This window comes from Atractosteus spatula, chromosome 2, assembly GCF_055471065.1.
Source record: "Atractosteus spatula isolate fAtrSpa1 chromosome 2, fAtrSpa1.hap1, whole genome shotgun sequence".
NCBI lineage: Eukaryota > Metazoa > Chordata > Actinopteri > Semionotiformes > Lepisosteidae > Atractosteus > Atractosteus spatula.
This window is the reverse complement of record NC_142707.1, coordinates 21,440,138-21,452,304: the sequence shown is the minus strand read 5'-3', so window position 1 is coordinate 21,452,304 and position 12,167 is coordinate 21,440,138. Positions and strand designations below refer to the sequence as shown.

The following is a 12,167-nucleotide window of genomic DNA, read 5'->3' as shown; positions in this document are numbered from 1 at the left end:
TTGTTGTGTTTTACACAAATTAATGGTTTTGTTAATCTACCCATTCAAACTACATTGTTGAAATAGATTTAAAACTTATAGCTGCAATTAATTTTGTTATAGCTGCAGTGCACTAGATTTGTTTTTACTAAGAAAGGATCACATATACTGTACATAAACTTCCTAGATAAAATGTAGTCTGTCAGATTTGCATGAAAAAATGTATTTCGTTGTTCCATGCAATACACAAGCTTTATCTAATAGACTAATAGTTTAACTATGTGCATTTTAACGGGGTAAATTATATACGTTTTAAGACTGGAATAAAAAAGTAATTAAATTGAAAAAGCCTTTACATACACATTTATGCATAATTTCTAAAGATTGTAAAGTTCTCATAACTTATTTTAACTACATTTTTAAGGTAAATTGACTGAGGTAAACCCATTGTTTTTTGCTGTCTCTGCAGGTGCAGTGTGCTGCTGTTTTGAAGGTGGGGTCCATACATGCCAGCAGTAATTCACACTGTGGTCAGTGTTTCTGCCTCGACTGGCTGCCAATGAAACCCCATAATATCTTGGCGGCTGGCTTCTATGATGGTATGTATTTCCCTTTAAATTAAAAAAACATTGTTGGTTAAGAATACTTCCTAAATTAACTGAACAAATTCCTTACATTTTAGAAAGACATTTTCAATTAGCGTATCATTTACAAATTCAGAAAAGTGCTGGAACACACACATTTGTGGTTGTAGAAAGGAGTGTTTATGAGTAAAAATGAGCATTTTTGGTAAACAAAAGCTTCCCAGGGCTCTAAGATGTCTTAGTTTTACACTCACGTTACGGAAGACAAGAGATTAAAAAGCTTTGTACTCCAGTATACTCCAGGGAAGGACAGCAGTAGGAGCTCAATGATTAGTTATTTTGTTTTGACCCCATGATGCACAGGTATCTTTTATTATTGGTAGCAATACCATCACAATGAGTAAATTAGTAAGGCAGTGTTTTGACATATATTCAACATAAGATGTACTACTTGATCTTCTAGAGCCATTTTTGAATCACTTGATGAAAGTAGTACAGTTACCTGGAGGTACAACATAAAACCATTTAAGGGTAATTTAATGTCTACAATGTTTAATAAAGTAATTGCTACGATTTCACCTACATTTCGTTTTAAATTTATACATGTAAAACTCCCACCTATACCAATCAAATACATATTCAGAATTCAGAAATCATGCACTCAGTTATGAAGTCCACAGAATCATTTATGTTATATTTATGTTCAAAATTCACTTATGGTTTCAGCAGTGGCGTTCCAGTCTTTTCTTCTAAACTTTAGTACAAGCTAGATTCTCATAAAATTCTCCTACAATGTACAGGTGTGTTTTTGTGATACTGAAGAAATTAACCCATGTCATAGCTTGACACAGTTTCTGTTGTTGTATTAGACCCTCATGCAAGAAAGGTTTCTGTCACTTTCAAGTTAGATTTATTGCAACTCTTTGGCTGTAAATGCAGTTCCATCATGACAAATTTAAACATCAGATTGAATCTCTATGCCTCATTAGAAACAGGAAGTTGCTCTTTTCAAAAATATAACATAAAACATGCCTTATTAAGAAAATGTTTTTGAAAAGTATTTTATTAGAATTAGCTGCTCAGTTTTAGGGCCATCTTATTTGACATATTATCAGTTGAAAATATGTTTGGAAAAAAACTTCCATAGAATCAAATTTTACTTGGAACTTAATTCAGACAGTATATATAATATAGCATACATTTTGATATTTGTAAAGATTAAATTCAGAGATTATTTAAATGTGGTTTGTACCATTAACAAAATAAATGTTTTTTTCTTTAATAAGGCCTTTATTGCAGCAGAATACTTTTATTAACCTCTCACACAAATTTACCATATGGCTCCAGACTGTTGGCTTTTGTGATTCTGTATTGACTCCAGATTCTTGATTTGATCATTTTCCTTGCGTTTTGTCTTCTTACGTTAAGGTTCTGTGGCCTTTTGGAATCTGGCTACTAAATCCCTGCTGCAGAGAGTGCGTGTGGGGAATGACCGTCTCACTCTGTATCCCTACCACTGTTTTATAGCACATGATCATGCTGTCCGTGCAGTCAACTGGTGTAAGGTCAGCAGGTAAGATATGTAGCTGGTACAGGTCATACATACAGCTGAGTGCTCTTAATTTCTAGTAAGTAGGTGTGCTTTTTAGTTATTGAGCAACCATAAATTTCACCTACTAATGGTTTTTATTTTTACAAATGGGTGCCGATATTTGTTTGAATTTCCTGAAATCACTACCAGTAGGTAGTAGGTAGTAATTAGTAGGTTAATTACGTATGATCTGTCATGAGGCTACAAAATACGCTCTTTGGCTTTAACTTTCCTTAAAACCCAGCTAGTGCTAAGAATGACCATTTGACAGCAATACGCCAATCTTTGAAATGGCTGTCATTGGTGATGTTTATATGAATCCCTTACCACAGAGGATTCACGTCCTGGGCTCCGTAATTTGTGCCCGAAGAATATGCAAAGTGATCACTTTAATAATAAGATTGGGAAGTGGAGGAGCTGCAATTGGTTAATAATGCACACATTAATTAGTTTTAAAATGCTGGCATGCATGGCTATACTCAGTAAATGTGTACTCAGTTGATGGGGAATTTTGGGAAAAATAACCTGATGTTTCACAACGGTGTATTCATTTTACTTGCAGGATGAGTTTAATACCTGGTCCTTGTGTCTCACATTCTCTGTGCATCAACTTTGCTTGTAAGAACTTCTTTCTACAGACAGATGATCTTACCTAGCAAATCAGTAAATTCTGCTGTCATGAGCTGTTATAGTATCTCTCCAAATAACCTGGTGTTATAAATTTTTACTATCAAAGAACGTCAAAAAGTTAAAAGCAAATAAATCAAAGAACATCAGTTACCTTTTTATAAGTTAAAACAACTAAAATTACTTTTACGTGCTATTATTAATGTACTGTTAAGTCTATACCATAATATGTGCTGAACTCCCATCTTTGTAACTAATATACAGTTACAGTTGATAGATTCAGTTAATCTGTGTTAAAAAACCACCGCGGTTTAAGTACTCATTATATGTGTGTATAGATTTTTTAAATATTGATAGAATTTTCAAAGGGGGGGGTGCATTGTCCTATTAATGCTCATCAATACTAACAAATTAGTGCTAATAAGTTTTTTTTTTTCTAATTTGTGTTTATGCATGTGTGGTTGTCTGCTAGAAAAATAGATTTTGGACATTCTACATGAGTGGACAGACAGATAATTTTTTTATGAATCCTATTTTCATATTTTTTAAAACGGAAGTGAAAAACCAGTGTTTTCTGTGTCAATCATGTAACAACCTCCCTTTTGCAATTATTTAATCTCAAACAGCTAACTGGATGTTATTTAAAACAGAACAATTAGATTGAAAATACAGTAGTTGAATAGGAAAGGCATGTCTAAATATTTGAGTTCATGTTGTGATACAAGTTATATATAAGGATGCAAAAAGTATATATACTGTATAGTACATTCACATTATACATCCATTTTGCAAAGGCTACACTAATAATGTACTCAACAATTGAAAAAATCAAGTCAAGAGATCAGATATTAAGAGACCTAAGTATCCTATATCTTACCAGAAACATTACCAAATCAAGAGTTTCATTTAAAAAAGCCAAGCAAAGACTAAATCAGGAAAGCCATAATAAGATAGGACAGGTTTAATTACTTGATTAGGCATCAGTATTTGATAGCATTCTATGCTAGAAGAGTACTATATAAACTGTTCAAATAAAGTTTGGAAGGAAATAACATCCTGATTAAAAGAAAGACTGGCACTTAATGAAGTTACAAAAGAACAGGAATTTGTTAGATTGAGAGACAGCCTTTAACTTTTCAAGATCTCCTCTCAGAAATCCACTCCACTCTGGTCCACTTTTGGAAAGGTGGACAGATGCAGCTCTTACTCTTACTCACATTTCCAAGGACATCAGCAGGCTTTTATTTTTGGACATTTTTCGCAAAATTTCCATACAAAAACGTACGATTGGTTAATAACAGTTTGTTGCCGTATACAGTACAAAACCAGGCAGTTGAAACAGGTTAACTGTGGTCAGCCAAAGTTTCTGTTCCCACTTTATGCAGGATCTTGCGTCTTGCAGAATTTGCAGATTTAATTTTGTAACATAACATCATAACAAGCATGAATGCTGAATGCCTCCAATAGTTTGGGGACCCACACCAGACCTGACCCAACATTCAGGCTCAGTAAGAAGTGCCTCTAGATAATGTAATCCACTTGACTTGTATGCTGCAAAATAGCACTTGGGACTCTTCACAGAAATGATGGGGGTTAGCATTATTAGCATTAAAACGTCTTATTTCACAGCAAATAATTGTGCTTTGACATATTTGAGCAATCCTATTTCAGTTTGAATATTATAAAGAAATGCATGTATGTATATTACAAAGTCTAGTCTCTTTGTTTGAGTTTAGGATTCCAGTCTATTAATAATCTTCATATGGAAAAAAAATATTTCACAATTATTTGTACTCATGAAAGTACATTGTATTATGTTCTTTTGAATGGAATAGCACATTACCATTCCGATCATATTGTGCCTTACCTCTTAAATCCAATATTGCCCTCAACCATAAAAATCATTGACCTTCCACAAGATATCAGCATGCGTTCTGCATGTTTCCAGCTGATGACATTAGAAAAGCTCATTTAGAAAATGGCACCTAATGCCACAAGCAGTGGGACGTGAAACGGTGTTGTTTCTTTTTAAGTCTTCCAGTTCGAGTTTCTGCAAAGTACATGTCTAACAGAGAATGCAAAAACAATATTCAGCTTAAACATTTTGGGGAAATCAATGCAGAGGGGTGAAAAACAGCAGATGGCTGATCAACAAGCATAAAAACTAAATTAAGATTTTTTGGAGCTCGGATGATGTCATTTAAAACTCTTTGCTAGTGAGAAGATCATCACCTTAACATTTTAGTAGATGCATTATTGAAATGTCAAAATATGACACTGTGTGGGATTTTTTTTATGACCATTCAGCCTGAAGGAAAACCAAGGACAGTTAATGAATCTGAAAGCCCACGTCCTTTGATAATGGCTTTCTCTGTTTTGGTTTACGGGAGAAAATGATTTTTTTTTCAAATAAAAAACTGGATGTCTTGCTCTATATCTTACATTTTTTGTTTTGTTTTATCTTCTTGATTCTTTTTTTTCCCAAAAGAAAGCAACACAGAAAGATATCTAGGCTATATTTGTCAGAATGCTGGTATATTATTAATGTATTGCTGCCAAGTGTAAATTGCAATAATGCTTCTAGTACTATTACACACTTCCCAATATTAATGCTAATAACTCGAATGATAATAATGTAAGTCTGCAAAATACTTTTTTAGAAACAGAACCAGATCTAGATCTATAGTAAAACATCTAAGTTCTATACAGTGACATAACTATAGTTATGTTTTTAATTCTTATGGCTTATGTTAGAAGTTTTTAGTTCAACTTTTTATTTTGATTCCAACAAAGATATTGTTTGCTTTTCATAATCCACTACCTTCACGTCTGAAGAAACACAGCGCATTCTTCTCAGTCTCTTCAAATGTGTCAGCTGTAAGAGGTGGCACACAATTGGCTGGGCGCCTCCAAAGACAGGTCTGGGATTAGTCCACCAGGGCTCTCTTGACTCCCAACAGCACAGTGACCTCTGTGCACCTGCAGCCTCCTGGGCGCTGGCAGATTTGGGGCAGGCCTCTTGTACGTGGCTGCATGGCCTGTGACTTGTTAGCTCAAGGGTGGGTGGCTCAGAGGATGCCTACCTGTACAGCTCTTCATTTTTCATTCAATTTACACTCGATCGGCTATAAAAAAAAAATTGATACATTTTCTGACAAATAATAATCACAAAAAAAGATCTACAAAAACTTTCCAGGACTATGCTATAACCTTGCAATCTCATCATTTTTTAATTAAAAATATACTCTTAAAAGGTTTGTGCTTTTACCTACTTTGGAAGAACAAAAAAGACACCTAATTCTACAAACTAAAGATATTGTATTAAATTTATCAAGTTGATATCTTGTATTTTATTTTTACCTTTTTAAATCAACCTTTTTTTTTGTCTACAGCATTTACTTACGTCAGTATTTCTAACTACATTACAGTCAACACTATAAACTGCTATACATACCATTTAAAAACATAGTAGAATTGGGGAAAAAGAAACAGTAAGGGTATTAAACCATAGGGTGATGCCAAACTGTAGAGCAACAAATAACCTTGGCTTGGGTTTCAAAATTAAATTCTTCTATAGTTGAAAAATGTTTTAAGCACGTACTGCACGTTAGATTAAAGCATGATTCCACACGTTATCAGTTTAATTAATTATATGCAGTCAGCTCCGTTGGGTTTGCTTAATTGTTATTATATTTTACATGAGATATTGCTAGATTTCACTCTTTTACATATAGGTACAGTCCTGGTGGACAAAGATCAAGATTCAGATAGCATATAACTAGTGACAGTAAATTGGATTTTGTGGATGAAAAATGTGGTTTAACTTACTGTAGTTAACTGTAAAATTTTGTTCAATGGTCAGGTTTGCCAGGGCCTGCAAGGAATACTTGTTTTAACAGATACTGTCTGTTTAGATATTATTACTGCGGGGAAAAAAAAAACTATCCAGATCAGTGGCAAGGCTAACTTAGCTTTATTATCAGTCAATAAAATCTTTAATTTTAATAAATTTTAAATGTGAGACATTAACAGACTCAGAAAAGCCATGTTACGCAGGCTCAGTACAAAACATGAATCCTTGTTTCCTGGGTGATTTTAATGACCTAATTGGATTTCCACAGAATTTACTTGGCCTCTTTCTATTTTCAACCCTTCAGTAATTTTATAGTCACAGCCAGCGAGGACAGGAAGGTGAAGTTCTGGGACCTCAGAAGGCCTTACGAGCCCCTTAATGTCTTCAAACGCTACCTCACAACAGAGATCTCATGGTTGCTGTACTGGTGTGGAGTCTGTGTTGCCCAGGAGAACTGCTACACAACGTGAGTCTCCTTTCTTCTTTCTTGACTAATGTCTTTTTACCCAGGGCAATTTTATTGGGATCCTGGCTGCCAGAATTGTACACAGTATTCTAAATGTGGCCTTCCTCGTGCATTGCACATTTGTAACATAACACCCATTGACTTAAAAAAATCTACATTTTTTCTGCCTGGTCATGTTTTCCAACCCTGATTCCAGAGTAGCATTATCTGTTTTGTAACATACCGATAGAAGTCCATCCATATATGTTTTAACTGCTTTATCAAATACAGGGTCGCAGAGCCTACCTGGCTAGCAAAGGGAGCAAAGCAGGATACACCCTGGACACGGCAATCCATTGCAGGGGACACACAGACACAAACACTCATACAAGAGTCAATTCATCTACCAAAATGCTTCTCAAGCTTCTCTCCCTGTCTGTGTATCTCATGGAGAGCAAGCTGGGGTATGCGAAAAGACAAATTCCTAATACAAGAAATTGTATATGGCCAATAAAGTGATCTTAAAATCTTAAAAATGTATCAGAGCACCAGGAGGAAACCCATGCCAACATGGACAGAACATTCAAACTCTACGCAATGCTTCAGGGCCCCAGCGCTGTGTGGCAGTGATGCTATCCACTGTGCCACCCTGCTGATATATTTGAGTAGAGCATTTGTGCAATCTCCATTTTATGAAAGGAATACATTTCTTTCCAAGTGACATGCAGTTAGTCATTTCATTGTTCATCAAGTTAAGATGGTTAGTTCTGAAATGGCAAAAACAGTTGGGAGAACATTGTTAAAATAATATAACAATTTCTGCAATCTGCAGCTAAAAAAGAATAATATTTTCAGTACAAAAGCACCATAAAAGTTCTTATTCTGTATTCTTCCTGGATTTTCACATAGATCATTAACACAATGATGTATGCGTATTTTAGTGTGCCTAAAATATTTTACCATTTTTAAAGTCTAAATACTTGGACCTAGCCTTGTACATGACTGAGATATTATAGCTACCTGGGTCTCTCGATGACAGATCTAAACATGATCCTAATGAGAGACAATTTCAGTAAGAGAAAAGTAAAGCCATTCTTATAAAATAAAAGGTCCTTCTTTGTAAACTGGTGCTAAACCAGTGGAAACAGTTCCCCTTACGTATCTCTAATAATGACCTAAAATATGATACAGAAAATATAATCTGGCCTGGATGATACCACAGAAAATGTTTCTGTTTCTGTCCTCTGCGGACAAGGCCAAAAGTATGTAAGTTAAAGATGGCATCCAAGGACAATGAAGTACTTCATCATCAGGAGTAAAACACAAAACAGATGGCCATTTTTTTTATATCAGTCTTTGTCCCGGACTGGCCAATCACCTCTTAACCTCCAGAGGAGTTGGTGACATCCTTGAACAGACTGGAAACTTTGCATTGTCACATGAGTTACTGTTAATTGAGAAGCTGAAACTCAGCTTGTGGTCTTCTATACCATCAACTCAAAGTCACCTGTCTAAGCCTGACTAAAACTGACCTCAATTGCCCTACATGGTGATCAGAATGTTCATTGGCTAGACAAAAATACATATAGTTATTATTAATACTTCTGTGACTGATTATGTAGAACATAATTTCTGTTTAGAATTTTAAAGGTACTTAGCAAGCCAATAATCTGCTTAAGAAAAACTCCTTGAGTACAAAGTCAGTATATTCAAATCTCAGTGCAAATTATTTCGTTCACCAATGTGTAAACCTGTGGTATTTACTTACAGAAAGAATTAGAATTGATCTGTTAAAAATGAAAACCCTAGATAAAGGTAATGTGCATTTGCTAGGCTAAAGCCATTTATTTTCCTCACTAGGCAGTACCTAACTTTCTTTAATCTTTCCTTTTATTGCCACCAGTGTCTAATATATCTTAAGCACAGGAAAGTAGTTAAATAAAATGTTCTTTCACAGCAGTATTCGCAATCCTATGAGTGAACTAATTAATTAGTCCGTTATGGATATCAGTGTAAACTTGAAAAAAAAACAACCGTAAAACTGTTTTCCCAATTTAAGTTTTGAAAGCACTAAATATGTTTATTAAATTGCTTATCCAAATTTCTATTTCTATTTTGTTAACCTTGCAGTTATGGGATGAATGGTGTCCATTACATTGATGCTGGATACACAGGATCTAAGCCATATTTTGTTGCTCCACGGAGGGGAACAGTATGGGTAAGTGTGTGTCGAACTGTCACAGTACTGACAGGCAGAAAAAAGATGTTTTATATAGTCAGCTACGTATGACATGGCTGGTAAGATAAAGTCAACAGTATTATCAAGTAGCCACATGTGGCTTAGCTGGTGATCGAGACACTGAGTTAATGTTTTTTCATAGTGGTAATAAATTTACTGTATTGAATTGATTTTTTTTTAAGTCAGAGCCTAGCTCTTGCTCTGAAATATTTCAAAGTCAACAAAATAAACATCAGTGATGTACATTTTACCAAGTAAAATATAGTTACATTACCTGATAAGTAACCAAACCTCTGTGTTTCAAACACTGCTTATAATGATATTACTTTTATAATGAACACATTCTCTTCTACTGATTTTAACATTCTTACCATCATTCTCATATTTCAAATGTCACACTTATGATGGGTGTATCTTATTGTGTAAGTTGCAGACATTGTTGCACCTAAATGGTGAAGCTAACCATTCTGACAATGATCTGAGCACCCTGAATTAGTCAAAAGTGATTTCTTTAACCCTGCACCAAAATTGAGTTTTAGTATTGTTTTTATTTTAAGAGGACTATAACATGAATCTTCAAACTAATTCAAACCCCTAAAGTGTCTGTAATATAATATTTCTCTTGTATTATCCTCTATTTATCCTCTATCTGCAATTTCCCTCACGGGTTCAATAAAGCATCTATCTATTTTAAAAATGTCAGCTCCATGTTAGTTTTGAAATTATGTACAGACTTTGCCAGTTGCTTATTCTTTTGCACATACTTTAATGTTACTGTATATGAAGGGTCATATTAAGTTTGCAGTAATGCAGATCCCACAACATTTAGCTTTCAACTGCACTTTCTAGGAGTATATAGAGATCTTGTTTCACTACACAAAACCGCTACTGTTACCTTTGGATGCGACAGAATCTCAGTACTTCATGTTACATTTTACATGTTGTTTGTTTTTTTTAACTTCATTCTGAAACAGAGTAAGACTTAAAGTAAGACATGAGTAAGGTTCATATCTGTATCTCCCAGCTATTAGTATATGCTGGGGTTATTTGTTTCCACATCACAGATCTCAGATTCAGAGCCCTTTACCAAACTAATATACAGTTAGAAGCCAAATCGTTTGGAAAATAAAATTGCTAAAAAACTTAACCCCACTTCCACCTTCTTGCAGTTTCACTGTGTCAGGTGTTGATGTGCATTTAGAGACATAACTGCCAGATGGGAAGTAGAAACTTCCTGATGTAAAAGAAAGTAAAGCACCAGTTTTTAAAATGAACTGTAGGGCAGTCATGAAATGTGGCTTATTTGGAATTTGTTAAATTAGTCTCAAGTGCAAAAATACATCTGGGTTCTGAGAAGCTCTGCTTCTCCTAACTGTGCTCAGCAAAATATTTGTTTGTTTTGTATGAATGCATAAAGAAATGTTCTTGAGGTTACACAAAAAAAAATAAAATGCAAATTTATTTATAATTTTAGCTCATATTTTTACGAAACTCCTATGCACTGTGCTATGAAAAATTAAATTATACTGTAGAGGCTACAGCGCTCTCTGGTCTCTTAACAACATTTATTTTTTGCATAGTGTAGTGTGCAGGAATTTCTAAGTCTTCATGTTTTGAACAGTGTTTCCATGGACATGTAGAAAAAGTTGAATTGTGCAGATCCATTTAAAAAATATTAATTGGATGTGGCATATTATAACCATTATTGAAAAGGTATCATTATCATTTTCTGTTATTTTTCTTATTTTGCATTCATCTTAGCATCTTAGGTAGGGCCAAAGTTATATACATGTGGTTTATTTTAACAACTTAGTTCAGAATGTCACAGAGTCCTTTAGCAAACACCCTGAATAATATTACTATGTAAAATAAACATGAATGAATAAATGAGATGGAGATTAAGGAGAAGTGGAGTGGGATAAGATAAATGGATTAACAACATCTTAAAGATTGAATGCTGTATCATATTCTGCTTGAAACCAAAATAGAGATTCAGTGTACAAGGTAAGTACACTAAAGTGAGGAAAACAGTGATACAAATGGTTAAAATAATTAAGAAGAATACACTTTATGAAGCATTCAAGAAATAGGAACCAATTAAAAGTATAATGATCTGCAGGCCTGGTTTAATTAGACCTTACCATGTTATGCAGTAGCGGTAGATAACTATTTGCCATCAACACTGCTGTCGGAGCAAGAGAAAAAACTTCAGCAGCTTCAGCTAAACATGGAAAAACATTGTTCCAGTCACACTGCTTAATGAGGGGACCTGATCCAAGTATTCAAAATCATCAAAGGCCATTGACGGAATAACTCCAGTGAACTTCCTCTATATCAGAAGTGAAGTATGAACCGGAGGTGGTAAATATATGTAAGTGCATTTGGTTTTGAGAATAGCACTTATGCTAAGGTTTAGGTGGGCTAAATGGTCTTGGAAACAAAATTCTTCTTGTGTCAGGTAATAGTGTTTTTTTAGTTTTGACATTATACAGTATACTAAGCAGTTCAAGTAAAATACTGTACTCAATGTGTTGTAATATTCAAGCATGAATATCCATATACAGCTAAATGACAAAAGTGGCTGGTGAAATATACAGGTACACCTTATGGAAACATTTAGTGAATAAGCTGCTTTTATTATTTCCTTCAAAGTGTCCTCATTATACACCTGGTACTAAGGTAATTATGTTACTTAAATGATGTATTCTCTTTTATTTGTCAGAGCATATCTGGTTCTGATTGGCTCAATACCTGTGTGACAACAGACAGTACCGGAGAGCTGCTGATGATGTTGCTTGCAGACATGTCTCAAAACCCCTATATCAAGCGCCCTATGGATCGCAGATTTG

General features: G+C 34.5%; 1 protein-coding gene across 1 annotated transcript in view; it reads left to right on the top strand.

Annotated features, from left to right (window-relative positions):
- gtf3c2 (general transcription factor IIIC, polypeptide 2, beta) overlaps positions 1 to 12,167 on the top strand; it is a 47,967-nt gene that overhangs the window by 24,804 nt on the left and 10,996 nt on the right. The window contains exons 12-16 of the mRNA XM_088909540.1: positions 449 to 578; positions 1,992 to 2,136; positions 6,939 to 7,100; positions 9,210 to 9,297; positions 12,041 to 12,166. Of these exons, the coding sequence (XP_088765666.1) occupies positions 449 to 578; positions 1,992 to 2,136; positions 6,939 to 7,100; positions 9,210 to 9,297; positions 12,041 to 12,166 (651 nt within the window). The remainder of the gene's footprint in view (positions 1 to 448; positions 579 to 1,991; positions 2,137 to 6,938; positions 7,101 to 9,209; positions 9,298 to 12,040; position 12,167) is intronic.